Source organism: Nicotiana sylvestris, chromosome 2 (assembly GCF_000393655.2).
Source record: "Nicotiana sylvestris chromosome 2, ASM39365v2, whole genome shotgun sequence".
NCBI lineage: Eukaryota > Viridiplantae > Streptophyta > Magnoliopsida > Solanales > Solanaceae > Nicotiana > Nicotiana sylvestris.
The window spans coordinates 89,277,691-89,296,182 of NC_091058.1; the positions used below are offsets into that span (position 1 = coordinate 89,277,691).

General features: G+C 35.5%; 1 protein-coding gene and 1 long non-coding RNA gene across 4 annotated transcripts; both read left to right on the plus strand.

Moving 5' to 3' along the window:
* The first annotated feature begins 4,602 nt into the window (after positions 1-4,602).
* Positions 4,603-13,978, plus strand: LOC104241084 (aminopeptidase P1-like). Of its 2 annotated transcripts, XM_009796000.2 has the most exons (17): positions 4,603-4,945; positions 5,053-5,116; positions 5,293-5,432; positions 6,677-6,961; positions 7,062-7,184; positions 7,282-7,584; positions 9,194-9,280; positions 9,770-9,837; positions 10,363-10,429; positions 11,015-11,149; positions 11,245-11,325; positions 12,002-12,056; positions 12,257-12,361; positions 12,437-12,508; positions 12,915-13,039; positions 13,290-13,480; positions 13,584-13,978. In XM_009796000.2, exons 1-16 carry the CDS (start codon positions 4,853-4,855, stop codon positions 13,449-13,451), a joined length of 1,965 nt encoding a protein of 654 aa, XP_009794302.1. In that variant the 5' UTR covers positions 4,603-4,852; the 3' UTR covers positions 13,452-13,480; positions 13,584-13,978. The 2 variants fall into 2 exon arrangements, with proteins under 2 accessions (XP_009794302.1, XP_009794304.1); XM_009796002.2 differs by lacking the exons at positions 4,603-4,945; positions 5,053-5,116 and adding an exon at positions 5,585-5,741 and having other exon boundaries at positions 5,370-5,432.
* Positions 13,979-15,787: 1,809 nt separating this feature from the next.
* On the plus strand, positions 15,788-16,726 carry LOC104241085 (uncharacterized). 2 transcript variants are annotated; one of them, XR_714620.2, is made up of 2 exons: positions 15,788-15,962; positions 16,194-16,726. It is a non-coding gene; the product is annotated as an uncharacterized lncRNA (long non-coding RNA). The 2 variants fall into 2 exon arrangements; XR_011405049.1 differs by having other exon boundaries at positions 15,788-15,939.
* The last annotated feature ends 1,766 nt before the right edge of the window (positions 16,727-18,492 follow it).

Consider the following 18,492-nt stretch of genomic DNA (forward strand, 5'->3'; position numbering starts at 1 on the left):
TACGCCGTAAAGTGGGCATAATATAGGTAGGTTTTAATTTAACTATTGGGTGCCCTAATTAAGCTCCACCAGCCCATGCTATTAATGGCCTCAGATTCCACGTACCGACGAACCACTTCACTAGGTCAAACGCTTAATCAACTACAGTCAGTTATTTATTTTATTTTCCAAGTTATTGTATATAATTTAGCCTGATAGTGGTAAAGTTGCTGTCACGTAGCCAGGAAGGTTTAATCAGTATAAATAACCTCTTGCAGAAATATAGGGTAAGATTGCGTACAATAGATCTTTGTGATCTGATTCTTCCTCGGATCTCGCGCATAGCAGGATTTAGTACAAAGCGCTGCCATTTAATGTGTAATATACAGCGTAACTTTACAAAAGTTAAACTCGGCTAGTTACATGTATGAAGCGTATGGTTATTTGGCTGATGAACTCGACCTATATTGATTAACGAGCAAAATAAAAAAGAAGGAAGATTTATACGCTATAAGATAAAGTCGTCCTAAAATCTTAAAGGAAAAAGATAAAGAATTGATGCTCTGCTCTTTGCTATTGGAAGATAAGCCCTGATTTATCTATTCCAGAACAGCTAATTGTGTACGTGTATGGTTTGCTCAAAGGAATCTAAGCTTAAGCAAATGCCTATAATCAATTATATATACTAGGTAATTTAAGAGTAATAATCCGACTTATACTAGAGATATATATATATACATGGTTCAGAAATGAGTTACGTGTCCTTTCAAATCTTGCGGTCTTCTTTTAAGCAAATTTGCTAGATTTGAGCACATGCTCACCCACTTCCACTTACTAATTTTGTTCTTAATCACAACCCCATTTTTGAATTTTTGTACAGGTGTAGAAAGTTGATCTATGACTGTGGCCATATATCTATAATAATCTATGTTTTATTTCCAGATTAAGATTAAAAAGGGGTTGTGTATGAGTGTCTCAGGTTGTCCCAGATCCGAAGAAAATGGTGTGTGGAAAGCTAATGTATCTTTCTTCTAATGGCTTAGTGGTCCTAAGCTACAAGCTACGAGTTCATTGGTCTGTTTTTTGCTACTGCATTTAAATAAGAAAAAGTTTAAACCGTATAATAATTTACTGATTTTAGCATATTCTGGGCGGTTCATCCAGATCATGTTTGATGTTTTTTGGAAGAAAATATATAATACTGAAAAAAAAATATTTTTGTGGGGAAGGGATGTGTATGTGATGAGATGTTCAAACTTGAGGTTGAGATAGATAAAGTATCTTCTAGTTCTGTTTATATGCTTTCTTCCACTAATTTTTGATGTGCTCTTTTAAGTCATTGTTAATAGCTAAAAATAAATTTCTACGATTAAAAAGAATTTTGGAAAGTATGAGGCATGTAGTAAAGCCAAAATCACTAAAAAGGCTCATCACAAGTTAAAAGACTTAAATTTTGGGCCTTTTTAGAGCAATTGTTGGGCTCAATCATGGGCTAGAACCACCTTAGTTGGTTCGATTTGAAAACAAATAAATAAAAAAAGCCAGATCTACAACTTTTTCCGTTTCAAAAATAAAAAATAATTAAAATTTAATCACTTTTCATATAAAGATAAAATCTAAATAAAAATACCCTTAAAATCCGGAAAATATTCCAGCATAATATGCTGGAGTTCGAATTTTTTACATATGAGCTTTCAGCATAATGTGCTGGAATGTCATAATGTGCTGAAGTTCCAACATGGGAAGTTTAAATATAGGAGCTCCATAATCTGCATATTATGCTGGAACTTTTCGTGTGCTAGATTTCCAACACAATATGCTGGAAATGTATAAGCATGAGCTCCATAATCCCACATATTATACTAGAACTTTCCGTGTTTCAGCAAAACAAAGGTTATTTTTCAACGACTTTGTAAATGCTGGCTATTTTTCGATTACCAATTCGAAAACTGGCTAGCCCGTGCTATTTGGGCGTTCGATTTTTAAAATTCCAGATGATAATACCATGTTTATGCATGGAATTCGTACTTTCAAGTGTAAGAAAACAGAAGAAAAAAAATAAAAACAATTTGAGAAACCCCATGCTATGAATTATACGGCTCTTTCTATTTTCTTTACTTAACTGGAAAGCCAAGGAAAAGCTAGAGATAATACATCTTGCTTTCATATAGTTTCATAAATCGAAATAGGTCTAATATGTCTAGGAATATTTATGAAACAATAACATGATTTAAATTTTGCATCTGTGATATTCTTTTTACCCAAAATAGACGCATTACAAGACTATATAGAATGCTGTCCTTTCTCTCTTCTTCTTCTTCTTATTATTTTCCATAAATATACGATATTAGTAAGAAAATAGTCTTGTTTGGATCACATGCTTTGACGAGGCAGTTCAATATATTTTGGGCTCCATCTACGAGATCACTTGAACTATTTAGACAAGGCCCAAAACCCCAATAGGCTTTAGTTCCATCTCAAGTCTAACCATCGAAATTGTAGGTAAAAATTGCACAGTCGCCTTATTTGGTCGCCCTCATTTAATCTATACCCATTTTTTTAAAACTTTTAACTTGTACTTACTTTTTAAACAACTTCAGCCTTTTTCTCCTCCTTCGTTTTCTTCTTTGTTCTTCTACAACGATGACTTCTTTTTGACAAGCTCTCTTTGATTAATGAAGCTAAAACAAATATACCGAGGACTTCCACTTGGATTATTATAACATAAGTATTAGATCAAAGATCAAAAAAACAATGATTATGAGTAGTTTTGTTATTAATTGCAGCGTTAAATTTCCAGGGAAAACTAATAGCCCACCATGGAGTGGACTGTGCCGTGTAAATAGCCTTGCCTCAGGTGCTTAAATGTCTATGCAAATTCTAGTGAATCCATAAGATGAGAAAGAAATATATGATAGCAAGAATTACAAAACAGTAGAAGGTCCCTATGGAAGCAGAATTACAACGACACCAGTGATGATAAACTCGTCTTCCACAGTTGTAGCAGAAACCGGCACCACACCTATGTTCAGATGAAAATAGAATCAGATTAAAGTAAAACACTTGAAACTTGAATTACAAAAGGAGTAGAATTCTTAACAGAGCACAGGTGCGACAATATCAATCAAATTAATATAACATTGCATACATATTACTCAAAAAACACAAAAACAAAAACTTCAGCGCGCGAGTTACAAAACAAAAACTTCAGCTCATCGCCAATTACAATAACAAAAACTTCAGCAGTTACAAAACAAAAACACAAAAACAAAAACCTGAAGTTCGCGAGTTACAAAACAAAAACTTCAACTCTAGAGCTGAACTTCAGGCCCGGCTACTAGAATGCTAAAGTTTTGCGTGATTGTCTTTGCTACTTCAGCCCCGTATGCTGAAGTTATGCGAAAAAGCGGGTACGCTTGTAATTTTTTTGCAAAGCGGGTACAAGTTAAAACGTGACACAAAAAACGGGTATAGATGCAAATGCCCCAAATTGTAGCGCCAATTATAGAGTTAAGTCGAAAGGGCAAGAAGAGAATCAGGAAAATAAAATTAAAGAAACTATCAGCTATGTCCATTTATAAATAGTTTAATATAAAAATTGGTCAATTTATAAAATATTACTAGTATTAGCCAAATATTACTAATATTAGCCAATTAGCTATTTGTAGAAAAAAAATTAAATTTTTGCTTTCTTTTGTGTGGGTGTTATTAAAATAGATTGGATACATCTTAAGGAGCTTGAATCTCAGTTTTGGGATGATTTGGTGAAGTTTTGAGGTGGTTTGAATTGAAAATTCGAAGTAAAAACTGAACATGAAAAAAATGATATGTGTATCACACTATGTATCATTTGTGTATCACATATGTATCATATTTGTATTAATTATGTATCACATGTATATCCATATATACTTATGTGTGAGATACATGCGTGATACATGTTTGATACATGTGGCGCAGAAGAATTTTTTAAACTCGATTTAATTATGAATTTTGATACAAAACCAGTCCAAATCACCTCCAATCTTTCTCAATTTTTGTATATTGACTTATCTATTTGTTTTCAATGAATTTCTACTATACCCATTGAAAAAGTTCCTTTTTTTGGTTAGATTTTTGGATATTGTATATTTTTTTTTTTGTATTTCATCACCTTATTTGCTACCTCATCCATAAAATTTCATTTCCGTCTTGCGTCTAATGTTACTAATGACGGTGACTTTGCATGTGATTTTTTGAGAGAAAAAACCTTATTTATGTGGTTTTTCAATTTTTATGTGTTCGGCTAATTTTGGTAAGTGTGTGACTAATGGTTAGAAGTTGATAAATTGAGATTTATTTGGAATATTTGTGTAATTTTTTCTAAAATTAAAGAAAGAGACAACTATAGTCCGTTCGGACTTCGGAGTAATATATTTCATATTTTGCTTGACTGTTAGCTGTTAGGTAGGGAGAGAATATCAATATGCTACGTATAATTCTTATATTTTTCAACGGTTGAATACATACTCGACTCTGTAAACTTATTCGAATTTAAATTAAAGATTATTTCTATTAGACACCTATACAAACGGCCTAATAGGATTGGTGGAGCTTTTGTTGAGGTGCTTAATAAGAACAATCTTTAGTTCAATTATTTAAATGAAAAATTCCGGCAAATTTAAGAGGTTGCCTATGTAATTTCAAAATTGACAATAAGAAATTTTCACAAGTGAAACTGATTATTATCTTAAGCACCTTCGCTACAGCAAATTATCAAGCATTTAGTTTGAGTTTGGAGGAATAGTACTACCAAAAAAGAGTTCCAAGGCCATTGTTTAATTTGGTCAGTTGCTCTCATCTCCAATTTGGAATCTGTAAATCGAAAGAGACGATGACTGACACACTCGCTGCTCTGAGGTCTTTAATGTCCGCTCACTCTCCTCCTCTTCACGCTTTGATTGTCCCTTCAGAAGATTATCATCAGGTTCCCATTTTTTTTTTTTTTTTGTGTGTGTGAATCTATGTAATTTCATCGGACTTAGACATATGCAACTGTTTTACGATTCTATACGTTATTGGATGATGCGACAGAGCGAATATGTATCGGCACGGGACAAAAGGCGCGCATTTGTGTCTGGATTCACCGGAAGTTCTGGTTAGTTTAATTTTATTTTTCAATCACTTGATGTTGATTTTGTTGTATTTATCAGTTTTTAATTTCTGATTGCTGCTAATAACGTTTGTAGAACCATCCAGTGTGCGGATATTAGTTTGCATTGGTTGGTATGAAATTTGGTGAAATTAAGCAGAATATTGTTCCTATTTGAGTAGGTTTGGCGCTTATAACAATGAATGAAGCACTTCTGTGGACCGACGGCCGGTATTTCTTACAGGCAGCTCAGCAGCTCAGCGATCAGTGGAAGCTCATGCGTATGGGAGAAGACCCTGCTATTGATATCTGGATGGCCGATGTGACTACTCCTTCCTTGTTTCTTATAAATTCAGTTTACCCTGCATTAGTTTGTGCTTTTTGTAGATATATGTTAATCATTAGCCTATTCTTGACTGCAAAGAATATACCTTTTTCCCAGTCTTACTTGTTACTTAATCTGCATCAAAACAGTTATTGCGTACAGTCATTGGTGCCTAGCTGGTTTTGATTATTAGGAAATCAGCATATGTAACAGGACAAAAGTTCGATAGAGCTCCTACAGTATTTATGTTTTGTCATTTGTATCTCGACTGTGATGGAAACCTCTCAATTGATCCAGCCGATTAAGGTAAGTTTTATGGAAATGAAAAAGAGATAGACAAATTTGAAATTGATTCAAATTCCCAATCCTGTCCATAAAGTGCTGTAATAATCTTTAACATACGTAAACAGAACAATGCCTATTGATCTCAATGTTAATACTCTATATTAATCTCCTTGAAGATTCTTTTCTCGTCAATATGCCCATTAAAACTTACATGTGGAAGTGGTCATTCCATCATTCTCCTTTTGGAATGACAGTCTTTCAGTTCAATTCATATACCTGGTATTCGTGAAGAGAGCTTCATATATCTCCGAGCCAAGTTGAACGAGCATGTAGTATCCTACATTTACTCTTGCCATAATATAAGCTTCCCATCTTTAATTTAATCTCAGATCTTCTCACTTATGACTCTTTAAACTGTGAATGCATTGAAGCCAAAATCTCAATCTTTTACAGTGGACTATTCATGTGTACTGCAGCACACAAAATCATATAGAATAGGCAAAGACGTTTGAGTCCATTTTTGTTTCTCAGATCTCATGGATCATATTTCAGCTTGCTTCTACTATGTATATCTTAGATCTTTATTTTCTTCAGTCTTACTCTTGCCTCTCTTTACTTATTTCAGTAGATATATAGTTTGTTTGAAAACTTTGTCAGCATAAAGCCAATATCTAAATGATAATATAGGAATTTAGTATGTCAAACTGAACTTAGCAGGAAGAGAATATCATAACGCCATCTGTTGTGATTTTATTCTCCACCCTAGTGACTATGATGTCATGTGCCCTTTCAACATTTGTCCTCCCATGTCCAGATTTTATCTTCTAGACACTGTATCCTATGCAACAAGGTGCTGTAAATTTTTGAATCTGAATTTGCAAGTTAGAGGAGTGTGAACTTTGTGTCCCTGAAGTTCAGCTGATATGTTAATTGATATTTATGATGTGCTTTACTAGAATCTACCAACGGATGCAGCCATTGGTGTTGATACATGGTGTGTATCAGTAGATACTGCACAGAAATGGGAGCGTGCTTTTGCTAAGAAACAACAAAAGTTGGTCCAAACTACTAGGAACTTGGTTGATGAAGTTTGGAATAATCGGCCACCTGCCCAAGCAAATCCTGTAATTGTGCATCCATTGCAATTTGCCGGTCAGTCTGTTGCAGATAAGTTGAGAACTTTGAGGGCAAAGCTTGTACAGGAAAAAGGCCGTGCTATGATTATAACAGCACTTGATGAAGTAATTCCGTAACCCTAGACCCAAATTTTTCCATCTTATAGCTTTGGCTAATCTGGTCCTGGATATTATTTATTTCTCCAGTATAATTGCCAATTTACAGGTTTCATGGTTGTATAATGTCCGTGGCAGTGATGTATCATATTGCCCGGTTGCTCATGCTTTTGCGATTGTGACATTAGACTCTGCCTTCTTCTATGTGGATAGACGAAAAATGTCCACTGAGGTTGCTTCTACACTGCATAACCTTCTCATTTTAATTGAATACAGTTGCATTTTGTTGCCTTTTTCTACTCAGAAGTAAGCATGTACATACCATGCAGGCAAACTCTTACATTGAGGAAAATGGAATTATAGTGCGGGATTATGGTGATGTTAGCTCAGATGTCGTCCTTCTTGCATCTAATCAACTCACTCCTTCCCCCACTAAGGAATTTCTAAGGAACCTAGAGATTGATGGGGGAAATGCCGCTAATAAAGGAAATGGTGATAGTCATGCTGTTGAGTTTGTAAATGACCTCATTTGGGTTGATCCAGGAGCATGTTGCTTTGCTTTGTATTCAAAAGTGAGTGCTGATAAAGTTCTCCTTCAGCAATCACCTTTGGCTCTTGCAAAAGCTCTGAAGGTGATTAATACTACCTCTGAACATACTTATCCCCTAAAGTTTGTTGTCTGAGCATTTTAGGTGGTTGAAAGTCTCGTAGGTCTTCACACAGCCTTTGTTTGGTTGGTTAGGTGTCAAGTAGATCAATTGTTCCATCATAAGAAAATAATAGCAAAGAAGTGCTTGAAGTTGCTTGCTTGGTGTGTACACAATCAGCTATAGCTCCAATTTTTGTCAGCTAAAAGAAGGTCGCTGTGACAATTGATGGCTGTGAGCTTGATGAGCATTTCTTGTTCTATTATTATGCATGACCTTAATATGCTTTTCAACATTTTGAACTGAATCTATTTTAGGAGGTGTGGATGTTTAGGATTATATACCTCATGGCGTTATAATTTTCCCTGGATTAACATTTCTAATTTTCCTGTTATATTTAGCGGGAATACAAATCATCAATGTTTTTTCTTTTCTGAAGTATGATATGGACCTCGTGATTTTCCCCCTCCTTACCTCCTCTAAGATTTCTTGAGTAAAATACTAATCAATGATCATAATTTTGACAGTTAAAACCATCCATATTTTGCACTTGTATGATTAACCAAAGCTTGAATTGCAGTTCTATTTTCCTTGTCAATAATTGTTAAATTTGTCTTATTGGTGTCAAACTATTTTTTTTTTCTGAAAAATGAAACTTTTGGTGTGAGGTCGTTCTAATCCAACTAATTTGAAATCTTTATTTATTATTTTGTCTAATATGCACCATCATCTGTGATGGTCTTTCATCATTACAGTTACTTCCAGTTCCAAATCTACTCCCAACTATAGTTATTTCTGAAGGTATCAGGCTGTCTAACATACTATTTTCTTCATGTTATGTGATTAAAACAAATCTTTCTTTGTCCTTTTATGTCTTTTGCGCATTGCCTATGATCTGCTCACTGCAATATGTTTTTTCCTCCATATAATTTCTTTCTTGTTGCTATCAAAAAAGTGAAAGTTGTACTGGAAGATGTTACTCAGTATAAAACATTAATGCGTAGGGGAACAAAATTACCTAGATTTAGCAGTGACATTTTAAAACGCTCCAAGGTTATTAGGCTTTTGAAATGTCATCTGTGTTTTTGTGATCTTACTGTTGAAGTGTGTGACCATCTGATCTAAAAGCTTAAGCTGCAAGAGAGAGCATACTTTTATTTATTCAATTATGTCTTCAACACCCCCCCTTACGTGCAGGCTTGATTCGCTTTGATGAGCCAAACACGTGAAAATTCTTTTTGATATTGGGTGGCGTTGAGACTCGAATCTATGCTTTGATACCATGTTGAAGTGTGTGAAGATTTCATCTAAAAGCTTAAGCTGCTAGAGAGAGACTTTTATTTATTTAATTATGTCTTCAACACGCCTCCTCGTTTTGATGAGCCAAGCACGCGGAAATTTTTTGATATTGGGTGGCGTTGAGACTCGAAACCTAGAACCTCTGCCTGCTTTGATACCATGTGTGTGATCATCTCATCTAAAAGCTTAAGCTACTAGAGAGAGCAGACTTTTATTTATTTAATTATGTTTTCAACACTTACTTTTACTCTCAAACTTACAGTTGGTTGCTAAATTACTAAATTATAATTTCTAGAATCCTGTTGAGATGGAAGGATTGAAGAAGGCCCATATTCGGGATGGGGCAGCTGTTGTGCAGTATCTTGTCTGGCTTGATAAGCAGGTATGTCAGATTCTTAATTTTGATGCTCTCATAATCTTGTGAGTTACTGCCACCTACTGCATTTGCATCTTCCTTAGATTTTATATGTATGTAGGCATGTGTTTATGTATGTACTTCTTTTTGTCTGTGTGTGTGTGTCTGTATACATATGTGTGTGTATATCTGTTCTTTTGAATCTTTACACGAGTGAAGAGTGTAAGCTAGTCTTTGTTGTTATATTCTGGAAAAGCCAAATATGTTGGGGTTAGAAGTTTCAGTGTTTGCTAAACTAGAAGAGTAGAAGGATAATGTATCTCTCAGGAAAAGACATTAGATATACTTGCAATGCCTTTATGCAAACAATGTGGACTTTGTATTTTTAAGGGGGACTTCTTTGTTTTTAGGTGCAGACATACTTGATACAAGCTATCCCTGGTTTCAGTAGTTTGGCAAGATGAGTTTTAACGTTGTTCATGTGGTTCCACTGTTGATGAAATCAATATTTTCCAGATGCAGGAAATTTATGGGGCATGTGGTTATTTCCAGGAGGCTGAGTGTACCAAACAGAAGAAACAACTGTAAGTTTGATCTAGTTTCCTGTACTATTTCATGGTTTTGATTAGTAGGTACATGTTTAGCGCGGAATTGATCTGTTATAGTCCTCTAGTTCAGGACTTATCAAAAAAAAAAAAAAAGAATAGTCCACTAGTCAGGATCCAAGAAAACAAATTGAGGAGTATTGTTAACATTTTAAATTGGGAATTAATCTATTAGAGTCAGCATCTTGTGGTGATCGGAGGGATACATTATTCAAGAAAGTGGTTTCTTGGTTTATTGTCTGTATAGAAGTTTATTGTTGTGTGCTTTTGTGTATTTGAAAAGCTTGTAACATGTAAGACTTTGATTTCTTTGATGATGATAGTGCTAAGAATTTTAGTTGCCTTCGATTTGCTGAAGGAAGCTTCTGCAAATTACTGATCTTCAGCCAATATGTCAAGTGATTCATTGAGGAACTTATCATGAAGCATGGGATGCGTGATTTTGTTTTCCTTAGTGGTGGTTCAATGTTTTGTACCTTACCTTACCATTAATTAATATGTTAGGGGAACTAAAAGGCTGACAGAAGTCTCTGTGAGTGATAAGCTGGAGGAGTTCCGTGCATCAAAGGAGGTAAATCTTTGTATTCTGGTGAAAATCGCGCATGAAATTGTTGTCTCGTCTCTCTAGTCCCTATCTATGATTAAGTTATCATCATCCAGGTAGTTGAGCTGACGACCCTCGAGTTTTTTTCCAGTTTGTGGCTTCTGTTTTTCCGCTATGCTTTTGTATTCAGGACCATATGATATTCTGATTTTGACTCAAACTCTGTCCACTTACACACTGGCACAATTCTCTATCTTTATTCTTTAAAACGTACAGGTGTAATTATAGCATTTTTCTAATGGGTCCCCATTGCAAGTGGGTGTAGTTGAATTTAGAAGTAGAAAAATAAGGGGTTTGCCGAAAACAAAAGGAGGTAGAAATTATGAATATGTATTATCAAGGAGGACTTAAGATAATCTTGGGTGGATGTTTAGTTGCTTCAATCAACAAGAAACTTTTGCCTTGAGCTCTTCCAACAAGTGCAGTTCGGTTCCTTTTCTGATGGGTGTGATCTTGCTTGAAGTTCGCAAAATTATTAAGAAGCTTGTGTTTCAACATAGTATCTCCATTATCTTAATGTACTGGGACAATGTTGTTCCTATACATCTGCAGCACTTTAGAGGACTGAGTTTTCCAACTACCTCTTCTGTTGGTTCAAATGCGGCCATTATCCACTATAAACCTGAGACAGAAACATGTGCTGAACTCGATCCAGATTGCATTTACCTATTTGATTCTGGAGCACAGGTATGTGAGAACATATATTCGGGATAGGCTAGTTGCTTTACATACTTCTATATTTAACATGTCATCTTTCCATATATATGGTGGTGTTGCTGAAGTATCTGGATGGAACAACTGATATTACACGGACTGTTCATTTTGGAAAGCCTACTCCACATGAGAAATCTTGTTACACTGCGGTATGTAAATTCTAATGTATTTTTAATTATCTCTTTTTGCATTGATAATGATGCCAAACCATGTTGAATCTGACCATGCACGATGGAGTGAAATTTCATAACTTGAGTTCTGATTTCAGATTGAAAATCAGATTACCGTTGCTTATCTAATCTATTTTCAGTCTCCTTCTATACTTGGTTAGCCACCACTACGTTAAGACCATCCTAGAAGCTTTAATCCATTTTAAGCCTTGATCAGAGAAACCATTGGAGGCATTATCATCCTAGAGATCTATAGCTCTATTATTCCTGTGCTTGTATCTTGTAATCTTCATCTCTCCCTCCTTTTTTTTATAAAAGTTTCCCCTCCTGTAGGCGTGGAGTAAGAAGCAACAGTAAGTCGAAACTTTTCTGTGAAATGCTTTTGTCTTTATTCTTAAGAGTTGTTTTCTGGTTTATTTCTTGAGGGGTTAGTGGATGAGAAGGGATAATGCTTGCAACACTTTGAACCAATTTCTGTTAATATATATGTATGCAGGTTTGTCTTTTCCTTTTAGTTTTACTTCTCATACTACTTCTATATATGCTGGTTTTTCATTGTGAGATTGATTTGATAGAATCTTATGCTGGAAAGTCTTGTTCTTCTCTTTACCGAAATACTGCTTTAATGGCTAAAAAGTTCCTTTATTTTATTTAGGTGCTTAAAGGACATATATCTTTGGGCAATGCCATGTTTCCCAACGGAACCAATGGTATGATTATGTAGAATCATTCTTAGTATGTTCGATGTCTATAATTTATTAAAGCTTCTTCAGTGGTTGGATGTACTAATGCCTAAATCCACAGGCGATTTTTTGAAGGCCTATGCTTATCACTTGCATTTCATTTAACTGATGTGGCCCTCAAGATAGTTGGCTTATCAGATCATTGTGTGCTTGAATAATCTTTATAGGGCATGCTCTTGACATTCTTGCTCGAATTCCTTTGTGGAAGGATGGTCTTGACTATAGGCATGGTACTGGACACGGGATTGGGTCGTACTTAAATGTCCATGAAGGTAAGCCACCCTTATGACTGAAGAGGTACTTGTAAGAAGGTGCAATTTATATTTACATTCATTTACCTTTGGCAGGACCTCATCAAATTAGTTTCAGACCATCTGCAAAGAATGTGCCACTACAAGTTTCAATGGCTGTAACAGATGGTCAGTAGCATCTTACAACATTACGACTTAGAAGTAAAGTTTTCCTTATCATGATTATGCCTCTGCATACTTGGACGGATTTTCACTCTTCACATGAAGTAGTAGGCTTTAAACTGAAATGCTACTTTATGAAGGACGGTCATTAATAAATGTCCTATCTTAACTTAGTCTGCCCTAAAGTTGTTTATTAGAATTCTACAATTAGATAACTGATATGATCAGGGGAAATACGATGCTTTTTTAGTTGTATTAGTAAAAAGGTCTGTCATAAAATTAGGATAAACCACGTCATGCCAAGTTGTGCCAGCTTCCTGAATAATCTAATTGTCATCACCTTTCTTCCGCACACCTTTACGGTTTCTTGTTTCAACTTCTCAGGACCTAACATTCATATGTTATTTTCCAGAACCTGGTTATTATGAAGATGGGAATTTTGGAATAAGAATAGAGAATGTGCTAATTGTCAAGAAGGGCAATACGAAGTTCAACTTTGGCGATAAGGGTTACTTATCATTCGAGCACATAACTTGGGTGAGTTTGTAAACACTTTGTTTTATTTCTGTACACATTCTGATATGCTTCTATATGGATGGTTCTAGATGAATGTGTGTGGTGCTATTTTACTTTTGCAATCCAAGAGGAATTGAGATTCTTTGTTTTTATTTTTTTATATACGTTGATATTCAGTTTCACTTGCCATTGATATGCTATTTCATTTTCTAATTCCACAGGCTGGAAATGTTTGTGCCGTGAAGGTAACAATTTTCTTTGTTTAATCTAGGCACCATATCAGAGGAAACTAATTGACGTGAGCATTCTGGTGCCCGAAGAGATTGAATGGTTGAATGAATACCATGCTAAATGTAGGGAAATTCTTGCTCCTTACATGAATACATCTGAGATGGAATGGCTGATGAAGGCTACTGAACCCATTGCAGTTTGACACGCCCCTCTTACGTGATTGGAGTTAAGGTTAATCATAGGCCATTGTTCCTTGTTTCCAGCTTCATGCCCTTGATAATATGTAGGTGTTAATTCCAAATACTATTGCACTAATGCAACAACAAATCTGCAGGTTTTTTCGCATATTTGTTGTCGCCTTGTGGAGATGGAAGATTTAGCTCCTGATGATTTCACAAAGGGGTCAGCACATTGACAGATCTGTTGTGCTCTTTAGGATATGCCACAAGTCTTTCGAGGGTTGCGCAAAATTTGGTACCATAACCAGGAGCAGACTTCCACTTCCAACCAAGAGGTTGTGAGTTCGAGTCTCCCCAAGAGCAAGGTGGGAAGTTCTTGGAGGGAAGGATGCCGGGGGTCTATTTGGAAACAACCTCTCTACCCCAAGGTAGGGGTAAGGTCTGCGTACACACTACCCTCCCCAGACCCCACTAAGTGGGATTAGACTGGGTTGTTGTGTTGTAACCAGGAGCAGACTTAATTATAAATAGAATTTACTTTTGCTGGCTCGCTCTGTTGTCTCTCTTCTTCGTCCCCTCGTTTGGTATTATTGTAATACTAGATGGCGTGTGCCCTTGCGTATGCCCCACCATTAGAATTTGATACTGATATACATGACATATAAATGCTTATATACATACGTGAAGTTAATTCAGTAAAACAATCTCAAAGCTTAAAGCCAATAATAGTAGAGTAAAATTTGAGTACATAGTCTTATATATTCTATTGTCTAGAAAAAAAGAGATAATATGAGATGCTAAGTATCACCACGAGCATGGTGGCTATTAAAACAAGTGTGTATACGTTGCAAACTCAAAGGTGAGCTGCAATGTAAAATTCTTATAGATAAAACTTTTTAACGAATAAGAAAATGAAGGTAACTTCGTGTACTATAAGTATTTGAATCCTTCTTAAATTAAGACACACAGTTGTTGCACAAAAAAACACTCAAGGATCCTTGAAACATAAATTATTACTCCAAGTACCAAGGAGAGGTCCTACTGACAGATCGATTATATTCCAGGCAAACAAATTCAGCATATACCATTTAAGGTGCTTCACTTGGTCTGGCTAAAGCCATTTTGCTACCTCTTGTTCTTACAACATATATTGGTAAGAAAAAAAAGGGGCCAAATTCCTACAACACATCATCCGGTTTAAGATGGCATGCAACTCATGTTAAAGTCTGTCTTTTCTCGTGCTGAAGAAGTGGTAGAAGTCAGTCAGAAACTATCAAGGAAGTTCATTAAAACCAATACCAAAAGATGAAGACAAAATAATTCTTAACCAATAGCAAAAGTTGAAGACAAAATAATTCATTCTTAAAGCACCTACAAAATGAGAATAAAGGACAAGCAAGTTACTTCAAGTTTAATACTAAAGATGATTACTTAGCTATATAACTTGTGTGTTTCAAGTTAATTGAGCAACAAAAAATCGGAGACTCGAACCGCCGGTGATAATCGTCAACAGCGGTTATATTGCATCTTGAAGAGATGAAGGCAAAACTGGAGCTTTGATGACTGCTTTGTTGGCGCATTGAATTGGAAACAATATGTAGGTCGTGACAGGTAGGATTATAATTCATCACAAGATTACTATATTAGTAGCATGCTATGCTATGAAATGCACATAAATTGAGTATTTAGATACAAGAAAAGTTCAACGATTTACGAATTTAGTTGAATTAAATGGAGTTCTCTCCTCATTATATAGAGTATAGGACATGTTTAGGCTGGAAGTTAGTAAAATTAAAGAGGGATAGCACCCTGGTACTCCAAAAAACTTAGAAGTTTAATGTCATGTTGACTATATGCATCTGTGCTAAGAGAAAAGGCACATGCACATTTAAAAACGTACTTAATATAGTTAATAATGGAAACCTTCTTTTGGGGGATAGTTAGTCATTCCAAAACCTTAAGCAGCTAAACGGACTTGGTTTGATGAAAAAAATAAAGCTGAAATGAATCGTCATTAAACTGCTTAAAGAAATCGTCATTAGTTGGTGTACTTTGTTTCCACGGTGTAGTCGAATTACCTTACACGCACTTTAAGATATCTTCTCATCGTATCAATAAGTAATCGTTTTAAGTATATATAACTTTTAATTTCTGCATAAGGTCTTGTATTATATATATATATATATATATATATATATATATATATATATATATATATATATATATATATAAAGGAGAGACTTAAAAGAATGATGTGGCAATTCCTATGAGCAGCATTTATATTTATCTCTTTTTCTCCTTTTTCTTATATTTCTCCTCTTTTTTACGCAGGTTCGATGCGGTAATAAAGACTCCAAAAGCCACATGTCAAAACCCCGTAACTGCCAGAATAAAGGGCTGTAACTCCTTTTTCTTGTATTTCTCCTCTTCTTCTCCGCCCTCTCTCGAAACCGATGACACGGCTTTCTTTCCATTGATAGAGAATGACTTTTCTTTCCATTGAAAATCAGAGTAAGAGTACAAATTTTCAACCGGTAGTACCTTCCCTCTCTGTTGCTGCATCTTTCTATCCTCCTTTTTCCTTTTCCCTTCTCCCTTTTTCATTAGAGTTCCATCTCTGTCTTTTGATGTTCAGATTATTTTTGCAGATTTGATTCATTATCTTTTTTGGTCTAATGTGCCTTGCTCTGTAAAATTTTGCAACTTTATTGTTCAAATTTGTCTCACTGATTTGCTCAATCAAATCACTTATTTCCTCTTTTCAGGTTTCAGGAATCGCTCTCTACATCAAATCTCGGTTCTCTCGGTCAACATTCTGAGCGCTAATCTACCCATTTGGGTTTTCTGATTACAACTGCTTTTTGAATGTGTTTAACTACTTCGGTGAAACACTTCACTTATTCTCTTTTATCATGTTAATTAATTCCCTATTCCCTCTTATATTTTGATTATTTATACCTTTGTGACAGAGATGTGGCCAAGGGCAAAACAAGGGCCTATAACAGACACTCTTGGAACTTCTATTGGTTCATCATTTATACTTTACGTTTTATTTTCATCTGCTTTTTGTTTTCAACTGTTAGAGAGACTTATTTTGCCTATCATGTAATGTGGATTCTACATTTTAATTTTCATGTTAGTAGGTAAATTTGTCATTATTGGCAGCAAGTATTGCCCTCTCAGGTACCTGTTCATGTCATACTGGGTTTTTATATATGGCAAGTGTTAGTATAAGAGAATTTATGTATCTGAAACAGGACAACTCAAACTAATTCAATGCCATGTCATTGCGTGTGCACCTCGCTGCTGCTTATCACTTGCTAACAACTCAAAATGATATGACAAAGGTTGTGTAACAGCCCAGCCCGTTAGTGATATTGTCCGCTCTGGACCTAGGCCCTCACGGATTTAAAACGCGTCACTAGGGTCCAAGGCTTGTTAACTTATACACCCAGCATATGTCTTGTGTTTTGTCGATGTGGGACTCTGTCTAAAGTCTGGGGTGTTACATACACCCCCTCTTATGGACTCAGCGTCCTCGCTAAGGTTTGTCCCACCTCATGGGATTGGCCTAGACTCAGCACTGAGGTTTGTCCCGCCTAACCGGGATTTGCCTAAACTCAGTTGAGCTCTGACCCACCATCAGCATGGCTGACACAAGAGTGGCTCTGATACCATCTGTAACAGCCCAGCCCACTAGTGATATTGTCCGCTCTGGGCCTAGGCCCTCACGGGTTTAAAACGCATCACTAGGGTCTAAGGCTTGTTAACTTATATACCCAGCATCCCTCTTGTGTTTTGTCGATGTGGAACTCTGTCTAAAGCCCGGGGTGTTACAGGTTGGATAGCTTATGATTTATCTGTTACACCTCAGAAGGTTGATAATGTATTAGTAATTACTGTTAATCTTCTGGAATTTCTCATGTGGAGAATGTAAACTGTCACACCTCCTTTTTACACACCCGAAGGTATATAAGAGAGTTTTTCCAATTTAAGTGACATTATTCGAAATGAGATTAATTATTCAATTCAGAGTCACCACTTGGGATAGTTTATTTGGTGTCAAGTCACCGATTTATTTTAAATCCCAAATCGAGAAAATTTCGACTTTCCTTTTGAAGTCTGCGAACCAGAAATTCTGAGTAGGGAATTTTGCTAACCTGGGAGAAGGTGTTAGGCATTCCCGGATTCCGTGGTTCTAGCACGATCGCTTAAACTATTACAATTGGCCTATTATCTGATTTTTAAAACATGTTTCAAGGAATATTTTTAACTTATTAGCCGCTTTTAATTAATTTTTTTTTTTTTTGGAAAAATTCAACGTCATATAAAACACGTATTGAACCACGTCACATGAAATGCACCCGCGGTCCACGACACATTTTATCTAACGTTGTTGAGATTTGGATTTGGGTCACATAAAATGCACACCCGAGTTTAGGAAATTAATTTTTTTTTTAAAAAAATAGCGCGCCTAAAGCAATTACGCACTTTCAAGTTTGCGAGGGCCATGGAAAATTCAACTAAATGGCACGCCTCGATTTTTAAGGATTAAAATTAATTAAATGAGGGCCATGAGTTTTGAGATTTTATTTGGCATGGCGCGCCTCGATTATTCTAAAAGGATTGTATTCAATTTAAAGCAAACTACAAATATTCATGATTATGTTTCTTCCTAAAACTACTTTGAGATTATTGCAAGGTCATGATTTATGAATATGGAATTATTATTGAAGAAATATATGATTTGAGTTATTATGGACCTAATCACCCATGTCGGTATCAAATTTGCTATTGACTTAACATCCTTTAATTTGGATCCAAGCTATTACATCGTTCTCTCTCCATTTTGAATACATTTTCCTATCTTTCCCTATGAACTACAATCTCATTGAAGAAACTCATTCTGTCTTTCACGAATTCTATTTCTTGATGCTCTTCCTTCATTTTTTTTGTTCATATCTTTCAAGTTGGTAGATAACCAAAATATAATATACAAATCAAAAGGAAATACGGTGAAAGAAAAATAATGGAAACATTGGTTAAGAAAAGAATGAACCTTTT

Bases quoted from the DNA above. Each gene is read 5' to 3' on its own strand.
- LOC104241084 (XM_009796000.2), top strand. From the start codon at position 4,853: ATGACTGACACACTCGCTGCTCTGAGGTCTTTAATGTCCGCTCACTCT. The intron at 4,946-5,052 runs GTTCCCATTTTT...ATGATGCGACAG, and splicing joins CTTCAGAAGATTATCATCAG to AGCGAATATGTATCGGCACG. The intron at 9,281-9,769 runs GTATGTCAGATT...AATATTTTCCAG, and splicing joins TTGTCTGGCTTGATAAGCAG to ATGCAGGAAATTTATGGGGC.